This window comes from Mustela putorius, unplaced genomic scaffold (assembly GCF_011764305.1).
Source record: "Mustela putorius furo isolate JIRA1106 unplaced genomic scaffold, ASM1176430v1.1 tig00000585_pilon_pilon_pilon, whole genome shotgun sequence".
Taxonomy (NCBI): Eukaryota; Metazoa; Chordata; class Mammalia; order Carnivora; family Mustelidae; genus Mustela; species Mustela putorius.
Window position 1 is genome coordinate 12,435,420 of NW_025421424.1, and position 26,729 is coordinate 12,462,148.

Sequence of the window (26,729 nt, forward strand, 5' to 3'; positions counted from 1 at the left end):
ATAGCTAATATTTTAGGGGAAGGAGATAGACAATAAGCAAATGAGCAAATATGTAGGTTGTCAAATGACAGTAAATGCTAAGGCAAAAATAATGCAGGTAGGGGTGCCTGGGTGACACTGCCTTTGGCATCTGGCTCTGCCTTTGGCTCAGATCGTAATCCCAGGGTCCTGGAATCAAGTCCCATATTGGGCTTCCCTACTCAATGGGAAGTCTGCTTCTCTCTCTTGTCCTACCACCCCGCCCCTCCATGCTCTCTTTCTCTAATAAATAAATAAAATCTTTAAACAATGCAGAGTAAAGAGAAAAGAAAGTGTGGTGGGTGGGGACAGGTCTATTTGACTTAAACTCATTTGGAAAGTGTAGCACATGGTCTCAGTGGGACTTAGAATCTAGGGGCAGAAGGTAAGATTAGGCATGATGAGGAAACAAGACGACAAAGGGTAAGCAAGGGTACTAGCCACTGGAAGGAATAGATGCAAATGACAGTTTGAAGAGGTCGAGATTTGGTGATTGTCCAAATCTGAGAAGGGTGGAAATAGATAGAGTCAAGGATGATCTTCACACTGAAAGAGTAGGAAACCAAGGAAAATGATGAAATAGGCACATTTGGAGAGGGAGCTGGACATGAGAATTCAAGTTCATAAATGAGCCAGCTAACAGCTTAAGGCAAAAACTCTAAATCCAGGAATTCTGCACAGATGATTTATTAACTTTTTAAAAAAGATTTTATTAAGTCGAAAGAGAGAGTGTGAGCAAGCATGAGCAGGGGAAGGGCAGAGGGAGAGGGAGAAGCAGACTCCTTGCTGAGCAGGGAGCCCAACGAGGGGCTCAATCATGACCTGAGCTGAAGGGAGATGGTTAAGGAACTGAGACACTTAGGTGCCCCCATTTATTAACCCCTAAAAAATCTCTTTATTTTTAAATTGTGGTAAAATATACATAACAATTTTTTTTCCAGGTGTGTGTATAAGGTACTGATTCAACAAGTCTATATTTTGTGCTAAAACTTCCCATTTTAGGTGTGTAGTTCAGTGGCATTAAGTACGTCCACACTGTCGTGCACCCATCACCACCGTCGATCTATGGCCCTCTTCCGTCACCCCAAACCGAGTTCTGCACTCCTTAGCCGTCAACACTCAATTCCTTCCCTCCACCCCAAGCCCCTCCCTGGCAACCACCATTCTTCTTTGTCTCGGGCAATTTGACTACTTTAGGTACCTCATATAAATGGAATCATCCTCGAGAGGAGGAAAAATTATTTTCTCTCTACCCTTCCGAGCTTTTGGCTGAGACCCCTGTATTAGAAGACCTATTAACAAGAGGGCGCCGTTGTTTATTAACATGTATACCTCACGTTCACTGGGAAGGTACTTGGGAAGAATGAGTAAATTCCAGAGGAAGCCCAAGCCACCACTTTAAATACCGTCTTCAGTATAAAGAAAGATGTCGGGGTGGGGGTGTTGGGGGAGGCCAGGTAGGCCTGGTGCGGCGCCGCCGCGGTCCAACAGTCTCGACTCTCAGCGGGCCGGGCCGGGCCGGGTCGCGGCCACGCGCCGGTGGGGGACGCGGCGGGGACAGCGGTCTCCTCCGCGGTTCAGAGGGGCTCCTCGAAAATGGCTTCGGGGCATGCGCCACCGCGGCCGTTAAAGAGACGCAAAACCGACGCCTAGCAGCCCGGAGCCCGGTGGCACAGGACTGGGCGTCCGCCCGCGAGCGACGCCTCGGGCCACAGGCCAAGACTGCGGCGGGAAAGGCGGCGGCGCAGGGGTGGGCGCTTCAGGTGCGGCTGCGGGCGGGGAGCGTCGCGCTGCGAGGCGGCGCCGGCGGGGCGCAGGGGCGGGGCCTGAAGTTAAATACAGCGGCGGCTGCGGGCCGGCAGGGGGAGTTCGCAGGGCTTTGCTTTCCCGCTGGTGCTTCCCTTGGGAGGTAAGACGTGCGGAGACCAGGCATTCATGCTCTGGGAGGACTCGAGGACTCTGACATTACGTCACTTGGGGGGAGCGGGGCGAGATACGACTTAGTAACTCAAAGGTCGGTAATTGACACGCACGTAGCTTACATTTTAGGCTGAGAACCCAAATTGAAATTCAAGTCCATCAGTGAATTGGGTTTGGGAAGTGTTTTTAGCTTCTCAGTTACTTGGGGCATTTTTTTTTCCTCCCCGAAATTTCATTTGTTGATTATGTGTGAGAAAGTGATTGAAGGCAATTTGAAGGTGCCTGCTGGTCTCATGGGGTAGAGCATGAGATTCTTGATCGCAGGGTCGTGACTTAAATGCTGGAGCCTGATTAAAAGATGATGAAGCGGATAATAAACTTGAGGGCTTTTAAGAAATAGTCATTAATTCATAGGATTGTTCAGATTGTATCGAATCTAACAGGGAAAAGGGAAGAAGAGTTGTTACTGCATTTAGCTGCGTTTGTCCTGATGAAAGATGGCTTGGGCTTTCTGAGCTTGTTTTGTCTGAAGCCATACTTATTAAGCAAATTCAGTCAATTAAATGATAACATGTAAAGAGGGGAGAAAACTTGCTCTGACCCTGGTTGATCTAGGCGCCTCTTGTGCTCGGGCTCCTTTACAAAACTGCTGTTTTGTATTTACAGCTGAGCCATGGCTGGTTCATAGAGCTTGAAGGATACATTGTTTTCTTGTTTTAACAAAATTGAAATAAACAAACAGGTAATGCTGCTCCTAAACCTGTTTGTATGACTCTCAAGAGGTATCCCTGAGATGGATTGTGAGGTAGTTAAAAGTAAAATCCCATCAAATTTAGCTCCTAGCATCTCTTGGGATGTTGGATGAGATCGAACAAGGATATACAAAAGGTAAAATTCCACATTTGGTGTACATGAAGTGAAAAGGGTATCAGTTATTTATTTATTTATTTTAAAGAATTTATTTATTTACTTGACAGACAGAGATCACAAGTAGGCAGAGAGGCAGGCAGAGAGAGGAGAAAGCAGGCTCCCCGCTGAGCAGAGAGCTCAATATGGGGCTGGATCCCAGGACCCTGGGATCACGACGGGAGCCAAAGGCAGAGGCCTCAACCCACTGAGCCAGCCAGGCGCCCTAGTATCAGTTATTTTAAGTAGCAAAATCTACTTTAAAAATACTCTTTAAGTGATAATGTGATTTTGGATCCACCAAAGATCTTGTTCACTGAAGATGGTGATTGAGGAGGTGTGGGGTAAGGCCTAAGAGTCTGCATTTCTAGGAAATTTCCAGGAAAAAAGAATCACTGAGAACAACATTAGGAGTCTGTGCTGTCCAATAGGTAGCCACATGCCACATGTGGTTACTGAACACTTGAAAAATGCCTTAGTAAGACTAAATTGAAAGTCTTTATTCAGGACTACAGCAACAAGAGCATTGCAATAGAGGAGAGATGGTGAAAACTCCCATTTTCAGCTGCCGGGGATTTGTAGCCATCAGCAGATGGCTACAGCATCCACAGAGGGGCTGAGTGCATGGAAGAGACCACCAGAGTTTTGGGTATTAAGCAGCATTTAACAGGATTCTTGATAGGGTATCTCTGGGGGATCTGATTATTAAGGGGTGGTGGTAAGGAATTTTATCAGACTGTGAGATTAAGGGTGGGGAATTCTCTAAGCTGACTTGGTAGGGTTCTTGCAAGAAACTGGCCTAAGCAGGCCCAAGACAGGATGGTGTCTAGGTCAAGGCCTAATGAGAAGACCGTTTACAGGAGCCTTTCCTTAGTTTGGTCAACAAGTCTGTCTCTAGCCGACCTATATTCCAGGCTTTGGCAGTTCATTAAAGGTCCCTTGTGGCTAGGAGACTTAGAATTGTTAAAAGTGTTAGTTTTCCCTCCAGCTGACTCTAATAAGCCCTCAGAAGCTTAAAGCCATATTATCACTTAATAAAAGATAAGACTGGAGGCTTGGATGAACCATGGAGGAAATGCAGTACCACTGAGTGATTTTTGGACAGGTTGAAAGGCCAATGTATTGTACCAAGTAACTGGGAAATGAGGCTGGTTTTTTCTTAATTTCTGAAGCTGTGCATGATTTAGAACACCTCCCTTCTGCTTCAGGGCAACAGTAGCAACAGTATGGATCATTGTGAAGTTCTCAGCAAGAAAGTGATTGAGTTCAAACCACCAGTGTATGAACAGAGATACTACTTTGTTAAAAACTTAGTGAATCAACATGGACACAAGAAGGTAGGTATTTTCTTTCCAAACACTTAGAAGCCTGTCTTATCAACTTATAGTCAAAATACAAGAAAATTCTACTTAAGCATTTGGCAGGTCAGCAGAGACTATTTTAAGATGCGTTGCAGTCTACTGCCATACCACCACCCTGAATGCGCCGGTCTCATCTGAAGATGTATTGCAAGGAAGGAAAGGGATTAGTGCAGTAGGAGAACACTGACCATAAGATCTGCATGCATCAGTAGTTGGGGGGGAAAACGTTTTTCTCTAGAGTAAATAGAACTGATTTGTGGGGGAGTGGGACAAAAGGGTGGTATGATTGGATAGTATAATGTATTAACCTAAGTCTATCCTGTAAATACAGTTACTTCTATCTTCAGAGAGGGCAGGGTAAAGTTCAGGGGTCTGTGGGAAGGAGAAGCTTGAGCTAAATTTAGGTTAACAAGAAATTGAGTGCACTATGTAAACAGCAGTTTAAAGCTTCCTAAGGCTGTAGTTTGCTTTTGGATTAGGTTTTAAGAAAAGATTTTAGAGAATGAGAGAGCACAAGCCTAAAGGGAGAGGCAAAGGGAGAAGAAGACTCCTGGCTGACCAGGGAACCCAATGTGGGGTTCTGTCCCAGGACCTTGGGATCATCACCTGAGCTGAAGACAGACTCTTAAACAATGGAGCCCCCAGGCACTCCTAGACTAGGGTTTTTTTTTTTTTTCTTTTTTTTAATGCCATGTAACCCTTCTCCTACTGTCCATAAATGTGCCAGCTTCAGAAAGGAAACTGCTTATGGCTAAGAGTGCAATATTGTAGTAAATTGTGAGGTTTACCTAAAATATTAAAGGTAAAAAATGAAACACATCTGAGGAAAAATTGGATTGAATGTATATATTGAATGGGCCTATTACTAAGGTATAATTATAATCCCATTTTCCAGGAGGGAATTGTTATTTTTTTGGAAGCAGCTTAGTAAATGCTATAATTGGTTTTCTGATAGAATGAATTTTGAGGTAAACTTTAGTCTGTTCCAGAATTAACACTTTGTGCATCTTAAGATAATATGGTATCTTGGGACGCCTGGGTGGCTCAGTTGGTTGAGCAGCTGCCTTCAGCTCAGGTCATGATCCCAGCGTCCTGGGATCGAGTCCCACATCAGGCTCCTTGCTCGGCAGGGAGTCTGCTTCTCCCTCTGCCTCTGCCTGCCATTCTGTCTGCCTGTGTTCATGCGCTCTCTCTCTGACAAATAAATAAAAAAAAATCTTTAAAAAAAAAAAAAGATAATATGGTATCTTTCATGTCTTAGTATCCAAAAATACCCACTTAAGGCTGAAGGCAGCTGCCCCCTTAAGGCTGGATTAGAGCCAGTCAGCTACCCTAGAAGCTGATTTGGGATATTTTTGGGATTGGGTGCCCTTAAACTTTATAAGTATTAATTTCCTAAGGTGGAATCAGAAATTTAGGTGATAGTGCTTAGTGATTAATGAAGACTTTAGTGCATAATTAAGAAGTCCATTTAAGAATACATACAAATGTTCATTAAGGGGATTAGGTTAACACTGGACCTAAATCCCTAAAACATTGGTCAAGATTAGGCACTTAAGTTAGAAGCTGCTCAGACGTTCAAAGTTGTGTTTTATAGGGTAACTGCCTACCATGTGGGGTGTTCTGGGTGCCTGGTACTCATCTGAAGTCGTTACAGTCCAAACACTAACACAGCTTATTCCCTGCCCACTCATCTCTTAACATTTCAGGTTAACTTCCTTTTTGTGTACCTTTTTCTACCAAAAAGATCTTGACATAATTATATGGTTAATTCTGATAGCCACTTACTCTCTAAAGTTTTTGGTCCTATTTAACTTCTGGCAATAATGTCTCCAATGCTCTGTTTCATCTGTAGATTGCAGACTTGGGCTTCGGGGACGCCACACTTCTATGGATGCTGAAATACCACCGCTGCGTTCAGTATCTTGTTGGAGTAGATATTGCTGCCAAACCCTTTGAATGGGGAGGGTAATACCAAGTTTCTGAAAGTATGGTGCATTAATCTAAAACTAGTGGCACTATGAGGAAGGGTCAGTTTTATACAGCTGATTTTGAAAGATTGGCCCTAGGAGCCTCAAGGTCACCGATTGACTGTGCCATAACATCATGAATGATACAGTAGTTTTTCCTGCCAATGTAGAAAGTAAAGCCTGTCAAGAAATTATAGTAGACAAAGTATTATAGATTCAATTTTCAAATGGCAAAGTCTTAATGCTGGACACCAAAAGAACTCAATTAGAGGATTGACATTGTCCCAGACCTCTTTCAATTTAAGCCTGAGCAGCTCCCCAGTCTCCTATATATATTGACAGCAGATTTTTTCAGGACATTTTTTCTTCTAAAGAAAGTTAATCACTGATCCACAGGGAGCTGGAAGACCAAAAGTATTAAATGGCGAGAGCATCAGCACTATTCAGTCTTGTTCTCATTGGCCAGTAATCTATGAGAAAGTTAACCCTAAGACCTCCTTCTTAATACCTCAAGTCTTGGAAAATTCATTTCGGTAGATAATGATCAGAGGATCAGATAATCAGAATTCTACTGCTGGTGAGATTCTGAAAGATTACAGTGTTAATATCCCTTCTGTTTTTACAGGGGTAGGTTGTCTCCAGGAGTGGGGAGTTACATCATTCCTCGGGAACTAGATTTGACTATAACCTTGTACCGTGGTTCTGCTGTACAAAAAGATTCCCGTTTGTGTGGATTTGACTTGATAACATGTATTGAATTGTAAGTATTAAACCTATTCTTACTGTATAAGTTTACTACAAATCAGAATTCTCTGGGTGCCTGGGTGGCTCAGTGGGTTAAGCCTCTGCCTTCAGCTCAGGTCATGATCTCAGGGTCCTGAGATCGAGTCCTACATCAGGCTCTCTGCTCGGCAGGGAGCCTGCTTCCCTTCCTCTCTCTCTGCCTGCCTTGCTGCTGCCGACTTGTGATCTCTCTCTCTGTCAAATAAATAAATAAAATCTAAAAAAAAAAAAAAAAAAAGGAAATCAGAATTCTCAGTAAATTTGGTCTCCTAACAAGATTTAAATTGTAATCTTCAAATTTATTTGTAAAGCAGATTACTTGACAGGATTGGCTTTAGTTTCAGATTTACAGATGGAGAAGCTGCAAAAATAGTACCAGGAATACCTTTTATTCAGGTTCACCTATTCAAGTTCTCCTCATTTTTTAAAGGATTTTGAGATCAAGAGTGCAAGAGTGCTAGGAAGAAAGCATGAGTCAGGGGGAGGGGCAGAAGGAGAGGAAGCAGCAGACTGTCCCCTGAGCAGGCTCCCTTACTTAATTTTTAAACACAGTAAAATATTTTTGAGTGGGGACACCTGGGTGGCTCAGTTAAGCGTCTGCTTTCAACTCAGGTCATAATCCCAGGATTTTGGGATTGAGTCCCGCTTTGGACTTCTTGCTAGGCTTGCTAGGTGGGTAGCCTGCTTCTCCCTCTGCCTTGTTCTCCCTCTGCTTCTCCCCCTGCCTGAAGCTCCCCCTGCCTGAAGCTCCCCCTGCTTGTGCTCATGTGCTTTCTCTGACAAATAAAAATCTTTAAAAATACATTTGAGCACAGGTATATTTCTGTGGATTTTAACACATATAGTTTAGTGTAACTTACAGTCAAGGCACACAACAGTTCCATTATCCAAACAACTTAGGCTGTCCTTTTGTGGCCACACCTTTTCCTCACCCCTGGCAAGCACTCACCCATTTTGCAGCATAGATTTTAGAAACACTATAATAATCATACAGTATGTAATTTTCTGAAACTTTTTTTTTCCAGTGAATGCCTTTTGAGATTTATCTAATTTCCTGGCAGTTTTTTCTTTATTTCTGAGTATTCCTTTCTTGATGTACCACCTTTTCAAGCACTTAAGGGTATTTGGGTTTCCAGTATGGAGATGAGAGACCATTCACAGAACAGGTTTTGCATGAACACAAGTTTTCATTTCACCCGGGAGTGGGATTATTGGGTCATATGATTTTCTGGTTCAGAGTTTTGGTCTATTTTTTCCATTGTCTTTACACTTTTATGCACTGACTTTTTTTTTTTTTTGTCTTCTAATGTGTGAATTTAAAGCAATAAATTTCACTAAGTGCACTGTAGCTCTAACTACACATTTTGATGTGTAGTATTTGCATTGATATTGCAAAAAAGCTAAACTGAAGACTTGAGTTTGAGTCCTTTACCTATGTGTCTTCTCTTACTGGTCTGAATGGTTGTTTCCTTCCCGTCACCATCCTGCCGAGTGGTTATGGGGAGATATATGGGCACATTTGCCCTAAAAATCACATCAGTTTGTTGTCTTTGGAAACTTAACATTTTTCAGGCATACACTCAGTGTCAAATTGCCTCTCCTGTTCCTCTTTAAGGCAAAGATAGAAGTGGGTTAGATTAACATACAACATCAGGATAGAAATGGCTCCCTAGTGGCTGCCTGTACTGGGACAGTTGATCTGGTCCTTGGGTGCGGGTGAGAATCTGCTGGGATCTGATGCTGAAACCCACAGCTTTTGTGAGGCATTTATTCTGGTCTCCTAGCACTGCAGGCCTCCTGGGGAGCTAACACTTAATGCTCATACTTCTGGTTACTGACAGTGAGGTCCAGACCCCCGAAAGAGAGGGCAACGTGGTCCAAGGGCAGGGTGAGGATATAGGAATAGTTGGTTTCAAGTCCAATAAATACTGTTACATAAATTCAAATGGGATAAAGGATTTCTAGAGATAGAAATTGCTTTTGCTAAATCAGCTAGGAAAATAATTGCATTGTTTTTCCCATTGACCATTTCAGGATAGAACACTTAGATTCTGAAGATCTGGCCAAGTTTCCTGAGGTCGTGTTTGGGTACTTTTCTCCGGGTATGGTTGTCATCAGCACACCAAACTCTGAATTCAATCCCCTGTTTCCAGCATCAACCTTTAGAGATCCAGATCACAGATTTGAGTGGAACAGAAAGCAGTTTCAGATGTGGTGAGTTCATAAATGTTATGAATTTTGTGTGTGGGGGGGGAGTTTACCCCACAGGAGTTTAAAATGCTATAAAGTCAGTCTTGATGCACACATTATGAAAGTTTTATTATCCTAATAAAATTTCCCAAAATTCAGCTTGACATATAAAAAGGACCATGATATTTGGGCAAAATAAATGGAAGTTTTTGATTTCGTAGGTCTCAGGCGGCCACACAAAGTCTGGGGTACCAGGTGACTTCTGATAACGAAGGCACAAGGAGTAGGAGTGTTGGTGTGGAGATAGGGAAACAAAATAGGGAGGGGGTTGTAGGGCAGTGAGGGTGAGCTCCCATGCCCTGCCCAAGTGTTCCCTGCCAGGGTCTTGACAGATGGACAGATGGTCACGTCTCTGGCATGACTGCAAACCCAAATTTGAGTTGGGATTGTAGCCATTTATCTCCTTTTTCATGCCTACATCCTGCTCCTTAACTCTCCCTTTCTCCATATTTTTGAGATTACGTGGAAATAGACTTAGGACCCCAAAGTCTCCTCAGAAGTAAGAAAACCCAGTGGCATTATGTGTTGCTGTAATAATTTGCAACTTGGGAAGTATTTTAGCTCATTGTATTTTTCTATCTACTGGCGATTTTTAATCTAACCATACCTTTCAGAAATGCATTTCTTTTAATTTCAGGGCTTTGGATGTGGCAAAGCTCTACAATTACTCTGTAGAGTTTTCTGGTGTGGGGGATCCACCAGCAGGAGCTGAGCATGTTGGATACTGTACCCAAATTGGGGTCTTCCAGAAAAACAGCACAAAGCCAACTGAATTGAGCATTTCAGAGCCAGAGGAACACGTTTATGAAGTTGTGAGTTTTCTTTGGGAGGTAACGGCCAGGGTAAGAAGCACATGGATTAGGATGTGAATTTTGCAAGGGTCCCCACTATAGAGATAAATGTAAATGTGCTTAGAATCCTTCATGCTCACAACTGCCTTCAGGGTTGGTCTACTTCGCCCTAGAGACCGTCCGGCCTCTTGCAATGTCTCAAAGCACATTACAGGGAAAGAGCAGCAGTCCTGGAAAGTTTTCAAGCTAATATGCCAGCAACCCCACCCCCGGCCCCCCAGTAATCCATTAGGATCAGCAGCACTCCTCCATGGCATGGCCCAGGAACTGAGTATAACACCTGAACCTCCAACCTTCTCAGGCCCTTTTGGTTTCAGGAGATATGTTGAAGAATAAGCACATTGCCCTACTAAGAATCTTTTTACCCATTTCCCTCTAATATCAAGAAGGAACATTGTGTTGGTGTGAGTTGGTGGAAAGCTGGCTTTGGGAGACTTCGATCATTAGAATTATTTTTTCTATTTTTTTTTTTTTTAATTTATTTGGCAGACAGAGATCACAAGTAGGCAGAGAGGCAGGCAGAGAGAGAGGGGGAGGCAGGCTCCCTGCTGAGCAGAGAGCCTGATGTGGGGCTCGATCCCAGGACTCCAGGATCACGACCCAAGTGGAAGGCAGAGGCTTCAACCCACTGAGCCACCCAGGCAACCCCATCATTAGAATTTTTACAGCAGCTCAGATGTTAATGTCTGTACCTCTGGTTTGATTCCCATGATATCGTGGCATGCGTGGCTAGTAGGATTCGATACTTGTGTGTAGTTAATACCCAGCTCATAATGTGGTTAACAAGTTCCTAAGGAAATGAAACCTCTTGGTAATTTTTCCTTCAGGTTTATACCACCTCATACCCGAGTTTACAGCAAAGCAAATACTTCCGGTTTACTCTGAGTATTGAGGCGGTGAAAGCCATCGACCTGATGAAAAGCCGGTTTCTCCGGGGTCCAAGGAGAAAGGAAGGCGGCCGGGTGGTACCGCTCGGCAGCTGCACCCCGCCGCACGGGTTAACAGAAGCTCAAAGGGCCGAAATAGAGCAGTCCCCCAAGCCGTACAGTGTGGGCGAGAAGTTCTACGTGCCGCTGGAAAGACTCCTCGCGTACCCGAAGGTGAACCGCTTGGTGGCGGGCAGCACGGAGAAGCTGCGCACGGTGCTCGCGGAGGGGCTGCGGCTGAACGGAGATCAGACCGCGGTGCAGGTGGAGTTGGTTGACCACCGCACACAGCGCCTCTTCGATGAGCATTTAGTCAGCCCCGCGCTGGAGTCCTAAGTGAGGCAGCCTAGTCTGCAATTCTCTCTAACCGTGTGTTTTTTCATAGGCTTTTTGTAGGGCGGTGGGGGGCCCATAATGTGCTTGTTCATGTTTGTTAGACCCATGTTGAATATGGCTTTAAAAAAAAAATTTTTTTTAAGCAAATTGGATTATCAAATAAAACTTTTCCCCAGGGAATAAGTAGTTTTAAATTCATAGGATTCTGTATACTTCCTTTGGGCTAAGTTCTAACCTGTACTATAATACTTGCCTAAAACATCATACAGGAAGTGTTTGAAGAGCAGCCTCCTCCCTGGTGGTTTACTGCATAGAACCAGGGTGGTCAGAGCAGTGGAGAATTAGAGCTTCACATTGGGGGGAAAACTGGTTTAAATCACAGACCTGAGTATAGAGGTTAGCTGACCAGGCTCTGCCACCAAAAGGACCTATTCATCTGCCTTCCTGTTGTGACTATCTCAGGGAGGACTTTTTGTTACCACTTGAATATTCCAAGTCCTATTCCAAAGAGAGAGCAAAGAAAGGGACCGGCCATGAGCTGGCTTTCTGGTAAGGCTGGTTCTATACCACTCTTTTGCTCCTTGTCCGAGCAGATAGAAGGATCACCTTACCACTCAGGAAAGCTGGGAGCTGTAGTTTCTTATTCTGGGCTAGTATGTGCTCTCAGTTCATGTCTAATGTTCTCTGGGAAGGAACCCGGAGCATAGGACCTTTGGCCACTTGCCAGTCTGCCACGAGTGGCATATCCTCATTAACCAGGGGCCAGCTGGTTGTGGAGTGTGGGTGCCTAGGAAAGGCCTCCTGAGGCCATAGTTCTCAGCTTGATTCTTTGAAGTGTTGATAAGTAGAAAGTGGATTTGAGGGGGAAGGGCAGGGAAAGAAGGGACTTAAGAATAGAATCTGATCACACAACCGCTTGTTAATCAGCTCTTCATAGTCCCCGCACCCCCCACCTTTCTAGACTTATTTTTCCCTCTTGAATACATAGGACCTGAGGACGCACTCTTGGTATACTCCATGCCCCCTCCCCTAACAAAAGGCCCTGTCGGTCTGTCTAGGCCTCTGCGTGACTTCTAACACATATGGCTTCCTTTTCATATGTTAGAACCTAGGTTTCAAGCTTAGGCCAGCACTTTGTCCTGTTGTCCTCACCTTCTCATTTTGATGCAGGTATGGAAAGATTCATCAATGTCTAAAACCTGGTGTCAGGTGTTCTTGTAGAGCGCCAACTACTGAGCTCTAGAAATTGAGGTGGAAAAGTGACCAGAGAGAAAGTGGATGTGTGTTCCACTAACATACAGACTAAAGGCAGCTGTTTTGTCCATAGTTGGCAGTTTTAAAAAGCTATGTACACTTATTAACTCTTTAGCAGCATGGAAATGTAGATCATTTTAAAGGGACAAAAGCAATTAGACTTTCTTTCATATTGTTGTAAACCCAGTCAAAGTTGGGTTTATTAGGGGAAGTTTTAACTCACTTGTGTGCATCCTGGGGACAGTAACTGCATAGAGTTACAGCACTGAGACCACCTGGCCCAGAGGAATGTTCCCTATAAGGTTGCCGTGTTAATATTAGAGAAATGTTAGATATGGGCATGTCCTTATCCAGGCAGCCAGTCCTCATAGCAAGGCATGTTGCAGGTCTAGAAAGTGAAGAGCAGTCGTTCAAGGCTGAGACTAAACCATCCAATACCTGATTAAGAAAAGTGGCAACTCTAGGGGCGCCTGGGTGGCTGTTGGTTAAGTGTCTGCCTTCAGCTCAGGTCATGGTTTAGGTTCCTGGGATCCATCTAGTCAGCCATCAGTCTCCTTGCTCAGTGGGGAGCCTGCTTTGCCTGCCTCTCCCCGTGCTTATGCTGACATCTGTCTCTGATGAAATCTTTACAAAGTAGCGTTGCTACTTAAGAGTATCTTTGCTTTATATACAAAAAGTGTAAAGTTCTACCCAGATTTCAGGTATCTCAGTGGAGGGACCTGCTGAAATAGACTAGTTCTCTCCAGCCACTCTTTTTGAGGGGCACCTGCGTGGCTCAATGGTTAAACGTCTCAGTTAAACGTCTGCTGTTGGCTCAGGTCATGATCCCAGGGTCTTGGAATGGAGTCCTGCATCGGGCTCTTGCTCTCTGCACACCACCCCCGCCCCAGCTTATGTTCTCAGTATCTCAAATTTTAAAATATTTTCAGAGATAATGAAAGTAAAGGGGGGAGAGGAGAGGGAGAAGCAGGCTCCTCACTGAGCAGGGAGTCTGACCTGGAGCTTGATCAATCCCAGGACTGTGGGATCATGACTTGAGCTAAAGGCAGCCAATTCACACACTCAGCCACCCAGGGACCCCAGTCACTGTTCAGAATGTTAGCTGCTCTCCCTTTTACTTCACCTCCCAGTGCATTCCCAGCTCAAGTAAAACTATCCCCCAGGGGGCAGTGTTGGATGGCTACCTCCCCTTCATCCTTACTCTATTTTCCAGCAGCTTCCTGTGAAAGGGGACATGAGGGAATTTTAAAATTTTGAATCCTGCTTTGTTATCAATACATTCTTTTCCTCCATGTAGGCTGCCCTTTCTGGGGGAGATGTTTAAAAGTCCTTAAGAAGCTTCCCTTTGCTTTCCTATAGAGGAACTCCTGCCTGTGTATGTGTCCCTTGTTATGTATGTTCGGTAAAACAAATTTTCTGTTAAATAAACAGTGCTAAATACTGATTTGAGAAGCCTTTGGTTTCAGAGACCGGTGAGCAACAGGAAGCAGAATAAGAAAGAAGTTGAAAGCTCTGGCTAAAACTTATTAAGGGGCTTGAAATCTTCATGAGGAAGGTGGTTTCTACCTTACATTTAGTCTCCCTCCAGAACCCAAAAGAACAGCCCTGCCAATTAAAAACTGTAAACTCACTTATATAATCTTCAAAAACTGTTGAAGTAAGACTGTAAAAATGAAGATAATGCAGAACTACATAGACCTTAAAGTAAGCTTTATAATCTTTATTATGCTTTTTCCTTAGACCTGCCCCCAACACCATCTTCGTGAAACTCCCTGCCCCTCATTCAATACTTTCTTGACGAGAACAGCCCTACCCACCATTCCTCATAGGATTCCAGTGGACTATAATTTATTTTCTGATACTATTTTACATACATGATCGACAATTTTTTGATGAGCTTCCTTTATCACTAGCAGTATATTTTATTAATTCATTTTCATCGATTGTATTCATTTTAATGATCACTTTTCTTGGAGCACCTGGGTAGCTCAGTTGGTTAAGCATCTGCCTTCAGCTCAGGTCATGATCTCAGGGTGCTGGAATCAAGCCCCGGATTGGGCTCCCTGCTCAGCAGAGAGCCTGCTTCTTCTCCCTCTCCCTCTGCCCCTACCCCTTGTTTATGCACTCTCAAGTAGAATCTTTAAAAAAATTAAAATGTTTAATCAATTGTTTCTTGTTATGCTAAAAAAAAAAGTCCAGACTGCTAAGGACAACACAAGTGTCCCTAACTGTCTGTACCCCGTCCCATCGCACTCCTTGGAGAAACCAAAAGTTCTTTGGTTCACAATAACTGGAACTACAAGTAGATTCCAGTTTTGTGAGAACCAGTGCATTTTTTAGGGGGTGGATTGTTTCTTTTTCTAGGAAAACCCTTGGAATGGACCACAGACTTTGTAAACAAAGGCCTCAAAACACTTAAGATGTCATTGCTCCAAGGAACTTCACTGCACTGAATGTTAATGAAATAGTTACACAGAGTCTTGTGGGTTCAGCTGCTGACAGGAGGTCGGGGAGGAGCATCATGCAAGCTAGAATCTTGAGCCGTACCTTCAAGGATGCAGAGCGTTCACTATGGCTAACATACTTTCTCCCAGTATAAGATGCCCATCTTTGGGAATATCCCGAAATAGGGAAAAACTACAGGTTTTCCCAAAGTCTAGCAAAACAAGCTAGAGGAGCCAGAGTTCATAAATAGGTACAGTAAACGTTTCACCTCTTTTGCAATTAGTTTTTGAAGACCACAGCATGCCGTGCTTTTTATACAGATCATTTGGAAATCACCCATCAACACTCTGTCCATTTACCTGTCGGGCCCTTTAAGTGCTGGTCACGTGTAGGTGGACTCTCCTTCACCTGCACTGCTGCCATTCATCTCTACTCCTTTTCATCCTCCTGTGACTCCTGCTGGAATTAGTCAAATTAAGCTCTGAGCATTTTATGGTCTTTCCCTGAAACATCACATTGCTCTCTACTCCTGTACCTTAGCCTTGACCCAGTCAGATTCTTTGTGTTTGCTGAAAAGGCCCTGTTACTCCGCTGCTATCTTTGTCTAACCTCCTCCCTCTGGAAGCCATTTATTATGCTGACCACCCAGTCCTTTCTAGCAGGAATCCACGCAGAAGGGAGCTGACAATCTTATTAATTCCACATTAAAGGAAAAACAGTTTACTTAAGTAGGGTGAAAGTCTGATGCTTCAAAATCTTTTTTTCCAAGTATTTCAAATTACGTAATTATGTAAAATTAGTATTGAAGAGGGGTACCTGACAGGAACAGTCGTTGGAGCGTTGGACTCTTGCTCTGGGGGTTATAAGCTTGAGCCCCATGGTCGGCAGAGAGTTTACGTAAAAGAATTAGTAATGAAAAAAAGTATTTTTCCTTCGTCTTCATTCCATAGATTACTGGGAAAGAAGGGTCACTTGGGAGAAAGTCGAACCAAATTACTTGAAGTTAAATACCACAAGGTGGCACACTTTCCCCACTTACAGGGAATTGCACGCCGAGAACTCCCCAGTACAAATAAGTGGCAAAATAACTTGAAGCTTTGTACAATTATACTTGGCAATCTCTAAATGGTTTAAAGATCTAGTGCTGAAGTCAGGTTAAGGGCAATGGTTAAGGAGAAATCAAGTGCATAGGAATGGGGTCTAAGTTCAGGCAGGAAAAGCTCTGACGTTTCCTTGTCACGTGGGCCATATGGAATAGATGTCATGGACTCAGGGAATGTTCAAATGTACGCCTTTTCTGTTTGCTTCCTAAATTCTTGGTACACTTTGTAATGTGGGATGGATTAATTAAGTCCACCAAATATTTCTTATCATACAGATGTAAAGAAAGATTTGTCCATACACCAGGTATGTGATATATAGGTACAGGAATGAAGGAGCAAAACGTGGTGAGGGAAGTAGGAGAGAGGGAGGGTGGGAGAGAAAACACTGGGTGTTGAGGAAGGGTAAGTCACAAGGCTGAGCCTGGGAACTCCATGCTTGAGATGTGGGGAAGGGAGCAGAACGGTAGATCTGAGGGCCCTACTGGCTTCTGCTGTGAGCTGGCACAACAGTATCCCCCTCCTACAGGGTCTTTCTGCTTAGTGCACACCATCTTTCATTATCTGCACTGTCCAGGAAAGCTGTGACAATCTGCAGAGAGGTGTGGGCTCAAACCCATACTGAACCATGTTTCTTTATATCGCTATTGTAATTGTAGTTACTAGCGGAAGGAATGTGCCAGCACTGTTGTTCCTCTGTGAGGACCCAGTCAAAGGAAAGAAGAGCCTGGACAGCGGTGGCACTGAGCATCAGTTACACGAGGATCTTACCCTCTAATAGTGGCATATTTGTTGACCATCTTCTCTGTGACTAACACTAGAACGAAGGTATTATGTATGCAGATGCTGCACAAAGGCAAATTCTGGCTCGACAGAGGAGTGCTTACCATGCTATATTCCTAATAGTTCACGGGTGCTTGCGCTTAACCCAGAAGAGTTAGTAGTAGCTCCATCCTCAATTAGAAACAGGTTCAGAAGGGAGCCTGAATTCAGACTCAGGTCTGTCTGACTAGAACCCATGTTCCCCCCACCACTGGAGGGTCTTTCACTGGAAGATTTAAGACTATGTTACACCATCCAGTAATGAGGGGAAACTGTGAGGAAGAAGTTACAGGGATCCTTTCACTTCTCTTTTCTTACCTTGGAGAGAATCTGACCGATTTCTGACAGAACCTTAAACTGACATTTTAAAGTATACACATTATAAAGTTTAATGTCTGCCTTTTTTTTTTCACATTATAAAGTTTAAGATGATTTTTATTGAACAGGTATAAGATTCACTTTTACATTATTACAAATACAATAAATTTTTTTGTAAAAAAAATTTATGGGATTTATAATTGTACAGTAAAACAAATATATAAATATGAAGGTCATTTTCCAAGTATTAGAACAATACTAATGGAATCACTTCCATAACAATTTTTTTTCATAAACATTTACATGATTACCCACAAGTTGTATCAACTTCCAAAATAAGATGTATTTCCAAAAAACAATCAAACAAAATATCCTAAGTATTCCTCTGCAAGGGATTTGGTCAATGAATATCAGAGAATTTTGTTATATTTATATATATATATATGACGAACGTAAACATTTGTAAATGCAGACTACATTGTCGTAAATAATAAAAATTTGCCAGCTTGTCATATAAGGAGTAGCTACATACCACTCACATCACTATTTAAAATACACTGTGTATATATTCTCTTAGGAAAGATCACGTATATAAGGTAATAAGGCCTTAATTTCCAGAGTAGTCTTTAAACTTACTTCATCCTTTATATTTTTAGACTTTATATTTTTAAACATCTCAGCTATTAAAGTTATGCATAGTACCTAAGCCAACACAGACACGGGCATTAATAATTTCAATTACAGTACTTGAATATATTCACATGACGTACCATTAAGAAAAATGACTGAGTATAATTTCTGAAGAGTCCCAGTTAGACCTGTTAAAATAAAATGCAACCCCATCATATAAGCCTTTTAAGCATTATTAAAGTCTTAATGTAGCCTGACACTTCAGAGTACTTAAATACTTAATACTGTTAACTTGAGTTTGCAAAGTGGTCTAGTTGACGTGGCAATCTCAGTCTAAAATTACTAAACTCACTTCTGGATGTCTTATGCTTTGGTTGGAGGTTAGCTGAAGATTTGTTTTCCTTTTAGTAACAAATGGGCTAAGTGGTGGACCTTGGGATTCTTCGTCAAGACTTTCTCAGGTAAGTACTAATCCACTACAGTTGCTGAATATGGAAGCCTTCCACCCCACAAAGGGGAGACAACCATCAAAATGCAAACTGATGGCCCAAGGCTGCTTTGCCCATGCTACCCCTGACATCCTCTGGTCTCAGTTACCAGCTCCAGCCACAGGAAGTGGGCTTCTGACCGGCCTCTGTATTTCCCCCAAACAGAATATTTGAGGCTTCCTTATCTGACCACAAATAAATAGCTTTAATATACCATTAATCCTTCTCTAGGATAGGATTAGACAAAAACAATGTTATAGATTTGCAAATTCTCCAAGACTGGGTGATCTGAAATTTGAAATTAATATTTAAAGACCAATATTAAGATCTAATTTTTCGAATCCAAAATTTTCTCAACTCCAAATGGAACCAAAAGTGCACTTGGTATTTAAAAAGCAATTTTTAAAAATAGCTACATTGTTCAAATATAGCTCCACAGTACATGCTCTAAGAAAAAAATGGAGAAGTAAGGCAGATATTTAAGCAAACTTTAACAAATATTTCCAGAGTGCTGCAAATAAATGTGATTGCAAAGTATGCCCACCAATGCCACACAAAAAATGAATCCACACTTGTGCTGACTTTTCCCTCATCAATGTTTCTATTAAAATTATTTCCTACTACATAAATCAAGATGTATCTGGTGGCTGCTAAAATTACAGAGGCAAGATTTTTATGCTTTTCAAGATCTCCACATTTTATTTTTAAAAAATAATTCTATATCGTTTTAAATACTGAGAGCCAGTCTTGTATAAAGGTATCAGGCCGAGGTCAGGCAAGGATAAGATGAGCAATGTCTGAATTACAGGACCTTTTACATATTGAAGACTGTCCTCACTGAACCTCACTTACAGTCAATAGTTTTTATCATTTTCAAAATGGCAAAAATCATTTGCATAAGTGCCAATAAAAAATATAGCCTAGAAGTAATATTTTTAAAATAGAAAAATATGTTCTTAAAACATGTCATAAATATCTGTAAACACTAGTTTCATATCTCTATTAAAAACTTTGAGTTCCCCCCAATAATATATATGGATGGATCAGCTCATTTGTTAATCACAGAGAACAAGCAAGTCTTTACCACTTAAGCCAACGGTTTCCTTGGTTAGACTAAAATGGTCAGGTCAATTTTCTTCCTGCCAAAATAACAAAAGTATTACTAATGACTCAAGCTCTCTCTCAACATTCAAAAGATTCCAACATGGGGTTTCACCTTTTAAAAAACATCTGTTTGTATTAGAACCGGATTAATGTAGAATACCTAATCCTTGAAATGTTAAAAAACCTAAAACCCTAACAGGAACTACTCAAAATTTTCCAAAGCTCTACGTTTGGACATTGAAATAATTTTCTTAATATATTTTCCCTTTACATTGCCAACACAAAAATGGTTCACCTAGGCCAAAGTTATTCTAAGGTGTCGTGTTTTTTTCTGGACACAGTTTTGAAAGGAAGGACTGGGAATTAGTGGTTCTAGAGAATCTGCATTTTTCTTCAGTGACTGAGTGACTCCAAGAACATTAAAACTTGTTATTTAAGACCAGAGAAACTTCCCATCTGATAAAAAGATGATCTGTCTGCTGAGCTTGTTAAACTGCATCCAGAGCAGATATTCTTACTTTTAAAGCTATATTGAATTATGTCATATCCCACTGTCTCAAAACAACTACTGTTACAGTAAAGAAAAAAAAAGTAGTATCCCACTGCGGGGAGTTTAAAATAGGAAACCACGAGTCCATGTCAGTAATGTCAAGCAGCTGTCCCCGGTTTTATCTGCCACCTCCTTGGAATAATTTTCAGTTTCAGATAGAAGTCTGAACTTAACACAGAAAAGGCTACTGTTTCTGACCATGCTACAATTTTCCTCCTGTCCTGAATTCTGACTCCTGAAACCAGCAGATAGTATTCAGTTAGAACAGCTCTTAAGGTGCCTTATGGGAGCCTAACCTATTAAATATGAAACTTACCTTGAATCTCAACTATAGTTCTGCAGCTCATCTAACATTAACTAGTAACAATACGTGTTGCATAATAATGGCATTACACTCATTCACATATCTCAGACTTAAACACACTTACTCCATTTGTGACGGATACAGTGAGAATTAAGCACTCTACACGTTTAAGTTGTAGTATAACATTTTCCCCCAAGCACGAACACCCAAACTTTATATCAATGACTCAATCAAGAAGAGTTAATAAGCAGTACAATACTGTAGGTAGGATAGAACATGGAAGATTTCCTTAAGAGATTATAACTATTTTGACAGAATTTATAGGATTCAGATGATTCACTTATTACCTCCTGGAACATTAAAATGATATAATTAGAGCCTAAACCTGTTGAACACCTCTACTGCAGGTTTTATACGTCATACAGAACTATACTTGGGTGTATAGCGCTGCTTTCCCCACCTGGCTGTTCTGAAAGGAAAATCAGACTTCTTTTCATTATCCTGTGCAGTGACTGCAGAAGCCGTGTGCCACTAGTGACACGTGGCCCAGCCCGTGGGTGCTCCAGTTCTGATGTTCTTTTTCGGTGGGTGGGACAGGATGGTAGTGGGCGCTTTCCAAGAAGAAATCGGTGATGGCTTTCATCTTAACAGAGGAACGTGCTTGAATGAGGTGCCGCAACAGCTTGACTGCCCATTTCTCAGAGCCCCAGGGAAGCTCCAGTTCAGGAGTTTGACTGCTAGCGTTTGATCACGACTTGCTCATAAGCTCCAGACCCGACTCTACGACAGGAGGGGAGAAAAAAACCACTTCAAGGTCTTGAGTTATGATGCTTAAAACTGTTCTAGTGAGCCTTGCCCTCATAAAGACAGTGCACTAGGCATTTTCTACTAGATTTTATTTCCACACAGTTCAAAGAGATCAGTTAGAGAGTACTTGAAATTGTAAATGTTTATCATCAGTACATTGGAATGGTCTAGTCACGCTTATTCCTGTGGTAATCTAGTATTGTTCCTAAATCTTTTTTTTTTTTAAGATTTCATTTATTTATTTGACAGAGATCACAAGTAGGCAGAGAAGCAGGCAGAGAGAGAGGAAGAAGCAGGCTCCCTGCTGAGCAGAGAGCCCGATGCGGAACTCGATCCCAGAACCCTGAGATCATGACCCAAGCCAAAGGCCGAGGCCTAACCCATTGAGCCACACAGGTGCCCCTATTGTTCCTAAATCTTAACCTGTGCCAAGAAATCTCTTAAAAAATGTTTACACACACACACACACCTATATAATATATATATATATAAATCAGTCTCATCCAAAAGTATATACTGACTGGCAATTTACCCAGGCCTTGCAGTTAACAGGTGAATGTTTCTAGTGTGTGTGGTGTCTTAATGTACTTTTCTAGAAAATGCAAGAATTCTTTTAGTTAACATGCTAATGTTTTTATTTTCCTCCCCCCGCCTTTTTTTCTTTTTCTTTTTCTTTTTTTTTTTATAAAGATTTCATTTATTTGAGAGAAAGCAAGCGCAAGCAGGGGGAGAGGCAGAGGCAGAGGGAGACACAGACTTCCCACTGAGCAGGGAGCCCAATGTGGGCCTTGATCCCAGATCCTGACATCATGACCTGAGCTGAAGGCAGACACTTAAGCTAATGAGTCCTCCAGGTGCCCCATGCTGATGTCTTTCTATGTGGTCAGTGACGTAGACTGTACCAGTGTAATACGGATTTAGAGTGAAATGATTTTTTTAAAAAGAATTATTTATTTATTTATTAGAGTGCAGGAGAGCAGGGGGAGGGGCAGAGGGAAAAGGGTGGGGAGAGAAAGAGAGACAAAGAAGCAGACTTCCTCTTGAGCTCAGAGGTTTGAGTCCACAACTTTGAGATCATAACCCAAGACAAAATCAAAAGTAGGATGTTCAGCCGACTGAGCCACCCAGGTGCCCCTAAAATGAAGTGATCTGGAAGAGGGGTTTATTTCTTCATTACCTTGGCTTGGCATACTGCTTGTTGTCCCCCTAAATCTATCCTTTCCTTCTTCATGGTTCTAGCTACAGGCTGTATAGACATCTCAGCTAGAGGCCACATCTCCTAAACCTCCTTGACAGGTACTGGCATGACACTCAGTTCCTCCCTCCATGGAACATGAGTGGGGATGTGTCAACTTCTGTCTCATAAAGAGAAATTGCTTGCTCTGGACTGGTTTGACAACAGGTAGGGATGATGATGAAGGGCAAAACGGAGGGGCCTTGGGTCCCTGAATCACTTTTTGAGGCCAAGCAGTCTCATCACCTGGCCATTGTATTTCTGGTTATCTTTGCTATAGCAGCTTAGCCTTTGCCCTGATCTTCCAGGTACTGACTGACCTCTATGAATGAAATGTGGAGAATGCTAAAAACTTAAAACTTGCAAGCTTTGTGACTAAAACAAGTATTTAGATGAAATAATGGCCTCATCAACAGAACGTTTTTTATTGCTGATGCACCTAGTATCTTGGCCCTGTGTTATAATGGAATGAACACACATGCTCCTTCTATTCTTTCTTCATCTGGGAGGATAAAGGTTTTTCTACAAGCCCATAAAAGCAGGGTCTTTTTGATGGCAGCTCGGTTTATTTTTAGGTGAGGATCTTTGAGCCCTCCTGAGTAAACAGGAGGGGAGCTGAAGAGGTGCTGCTCCATGGAGGGGACGGTATTATTGCTTAAAGTTATCACCAGTACCCATCTCCTGCGTCATGATGCCAGGAACTATACTACCTGACCATTTCACTCTGAGTATGCCTGAGATCAGTAAGACCAGAAGCAACCACCATGACTGGTCTCTTCCCATATGGAATTTTAAGAGGAAATTCTAAACAATGGGGGAGAAGTACTGGTTACCAGCCCACTGTGGACTGAATTGGACTTTCCAGTTGACTGCTCAGAGGTCTTGTTCTTAAGGATTCATTCTGCAGAAGAAACAGGAACATTCTCAATGGAACACCAGTGAACACTCATTCACAGCTAAAGAAATTCAGAATTTGAAGGGACCTTGCTGAGTGCCGCCCCTGCACACTGGCTTTCAGTACTGGTTGTATTCTGGAAATGATGGAGTAACAGGAATCAGACTTTCCCCTCCTGATTTAAATAACTAGAAAATTTTTTACAGCACATGTAAAACAATAGTTTCACACACTGGACAACAGGCAGTACAGGACTGTTCCTAAGAGAATGGAACTCAGTGAAGAAAGCCCAAAGCGGTTTCACTTCAGGGTCCTTCCAGCATGCAGTGCAGGGAGAACCCAAACACAAGCAGGTGGTCTTTCTGAGAGCAGGGGTCAGGGGTCAGAGCTCAGGGAGGCTGGGGGCTAGAATCTGTAGGTGAGGATAACAGAAGGAGGGGCAGGTAAAAATAATGGCTGGAGACTTCCAAGCTTGAGGAAAACTGTAAACCACAGATGCATAAGCTCAATGAACCCCAAGCAGAATAAACACAAGAGAAACGCACCAAGGGGCATCATAACCAAACTGCTAAGAACCAGTGATAAAAATCTTAAAAATGGCCAGAGATGAAAGATAAATCACATCGAGGAACAGAACCAACTGAAAGCAGACTTTTCCTCAGCAACTAAATGTCTCAGAGGCAAGCAAGGAGATGCAACCCTGCAATGTCTGTAGGTATCCCTGAGCTGGTCAGGCTGCATCCACAGGCTTCAAGGTAGTACTGGGGACATTCCTCCCCAAGTCTCTATTGTTTATTGCTCTGTTCTCTTCATTCTCAAGGGCTCACTTTCCTAACAAGTATGCATGGTTCTCATACCTCTTCAGTGACTTGAGTAAATGATTCTAGTTCCATCTTGTGCTGCCAGTTTCTCTCTCAGAACAGACTGAATGCCAGCACATTCATTGCTCTGATACACACCAGCTAGTGATGGACAACCTACCTATACAAGTATTGTGCTGGGCATCTCCCAGCAACTCTGCAAGAGAGAACTTTAATTGTGCATAATAGTACTTGAGTGTTTACTGCATGCCAGATTTTTTTTTAGTCATTTACATGTTTTACCTCACTTCATTTAGCCTTATAACTCTTATGAGGTAGGTTCTGTTACTGGCACTATTTTGTAGGTGAGGAGACAGGTGAGGCAGGGAGAAGTGGGGTAACTTACTGAATATGCATGGCTGATCCTCGGTGGAGCTTGGGACTGAACCCAGGAAACCCAACTCCAGACCCTGTGTCATTAACCCCAACGATATGTCTTTTTGGTGGCAAGTAAGAGATGTAATTTGTCAGGATTATAGCCAAGCTGGGTCATGACAGCTAAACCAGGAATGAAACCTATGTCTGACTGCATGGCCCATTCTCTTTTCACCGTAATACACTGTCTCCAACATTCCTCAGTCTTTCTGTGGCATGTGATATTAATTGTCTATTTCAACCCCTAATTATCATCTTAGGCTTTCAGGCACTGGGTGATGATTCTACTAACATTAATTTGGAAAGGGGGTGGGACCCAGAATTATGAATGCCTTTATAGCCTAGGTCCTAGATTATCTCTCATAGAAATTGTTTTTCTTTCCTCTGAATAACAATAACATACACAACTAGCATATACTGAGAACTGTCCATGTGTTACACACTGTGTTAAATACTTTACATAAGTTATCTAATTGAATCCTCAGCAAAATCCTGTGAGTTAGGTAATATTTATCACTCCCATTTTTCAGGTGAGGAAAATAAGCCTTGCAGAGGTTAATAACATCAGTAAAGCAGATAGGGGTGGAAGTCTGACTGGGACCCTGAGCAGTCAGAAATGAGAGAAGAGATCTATCTGGGCATTTATTATTTTGGTTCCTTTTGGTTGGAGTTGTATTATTTGCTATTCTTCTACCTAAATTAATAATTGCTAGAGCTTACTGAGTATATTATGTCATTTACTCTTTAAATCAATCTCATGATTATCCCCACTTTTCAACAGGGGTTACTAAAATTCCATTGAAGTTCAAAGATTTACTGAGGCCCCAAAAGTGGTCTGGCTAGGATATGAACCCAAACTCTTTAACTCAAAAACACGTGTTTCTCTACAGTACTTATCACTGTCCTCATAAATGTTATTTTTCGACCTGTTCTTTGCTACTAGTGTCTCCTTGCTCCAGTCTCCCTTCCCCACCACCTCTCCCACGACAAATTATGGCTAGTTTTCTAAAATGCCCATCTGAGAGATCACTTTTCTGCAAAGAATGATCAAACTGTACACATGATAAAAAAAGGATAATAAACTCTTTGTGATGATGGCAGAGGCCATTTACAACCTGGCTTTGAGATTATTGCCAGCCCCATGTTCCACAGCTCCCTTCACATGCCCCCTCCTCCGAAGTACCTGTTCTCTGGCAAGTCCCTGAGTAGGTTACATTAGTCACAAGCCCGCGAGGAATACAGTGAGCTACCATGAATGTGTCTGAACTCAAAGAGACAGGAGTCTGAATCTTGGTTTTATCTATTATTAGTTTTAAGGCTTTGGGAAAATTCCTTTAACTTAACCTCTTTGTTTTCTCTTTTTAAAAACTAATAATAGTACTTTGTGAGTAGTAAAAGAGATAATGTAAGAACTGAATGAAACATATATATGTGCCTGGCATAAAACAAATAAATGCTCCATAAGTGACATTGATAATTATTACATATTTACTGTTATGTAATTAGATATTGTGATTATTATGCCTATTAGTTCCTTCTATTTGAACCTATTACCAGAAAAATTTGTCTTCCTCATATCCACCTGTTTACCCCCCATTTATTTTTTAATTCTTACTTTTAATTCTCCCCAAGACTCTCTAGAAAGTGTCAACTTTCTAGGAAGTTTTCTCTGTGTGAGTGCGGTCCCATCTCTGTTCTCTCTGTTTCCTCTACTTCTCTCTATTATAGTACTTATTATACTGCTATAAATTTTAGTTTGTCTATCTCACCTGCTAGAAAGAGTCAGATAATAAATATTTTAGGCTTCGAGGGCCATTGTGATCTCTCCATACTACTCAGTTCTGCTACTGGAGCATCAAAGCAGCCATAGATAATACATAATAAGTGTCACTGTATTCCAATAAAACTATTTCTGCAAAAACAGGCAGTGGACCAACTTGGCTCTCATAGGCTGTAATTTGCCAGCCCCATGTGCTCAGAACATAAGCTAGCTGAGGGTGAGCTGGGTCTTTCTGCCTTTGCATCCTTACCCATGACTTGGCCTAATAAGTAGTTACTAAATTTAATGAATAGTAAGTCAGCGAGAGGGAATGAAAACTATAAATTGTGCTTACATCCTCTAAAAACCCCAGTTCAAATGAACTATTCCCTCATAGTCTCCTTCTTACCTAACTATCATATCTGATTATAGGTATTTACTGTATCCTTCATATCTTTTGGAC

General features: G+C 42.1%; 2 protein-coding genes across 4 annotated transcripts in view; one reads left to right on the plus strand and one right to left on the minus strand.

Annotated features, from left to right (window-relative positions):
- Positions 1-1,460: 1,460 nt before the first annotated feature.
- HENMT1 (HEN methyltransferase 1) lies at positions 1,461-13,095 on the plus strand. Of its 2 annotated transcripts, none has more exons than XM_045081968.1 (7): positions 1,461-1,781; positions 4,053-4,181; positions 6,061-6,173; positions 6,801-6,935; positions 8,993-9,172; positions 9,846-10,020; positions 10,887-13,095. In XM_045081968.1, exons 2-7 carry the CDS (start codon positions 4,071-4,073, stop codon positions 11,319-11,321), a joined length of 1,149 nt encoding a protein of 382 aa, XP_044937903.1. In that variant the 5' UTR covers positions 1,461-1,781; positions 4,053-4,070; the 3' UTR covers positions 11,322-13,095. The 2 variants fall into 2 exon arrangements, with proteins under 2 accessions (XP_044937903.1, XP_004777571.1); XM_004777514.3 differs by lacking the exon at positions 1,461-1,781 and adding an exon at positions 1,802-1,927.
- A 4,800-nt stretch (positions 13,096-17,895) lies between these two features.
- FAM102B (family with sequence similarity 102 member B) overlaps positions 17,896-26,729 on the minus strand; it is an 84,126-nt gene continuing 75,292 nt past the window's right edge. For both annotated transcript variants that reach the window (XM_013048425.2, XM_004777510.2), the window contains one exon: positions 17,896-21,116. In XM_013048425.2, the coding sequence (XP_012903879.1) occupies positions 21,074-21,116 (43 nt within the window). In that variant the 3' untranslated portion in view covers positions 17,896-21,073. The remainder of the gene's footprint in view (positions 21,117-26,729) is intronic.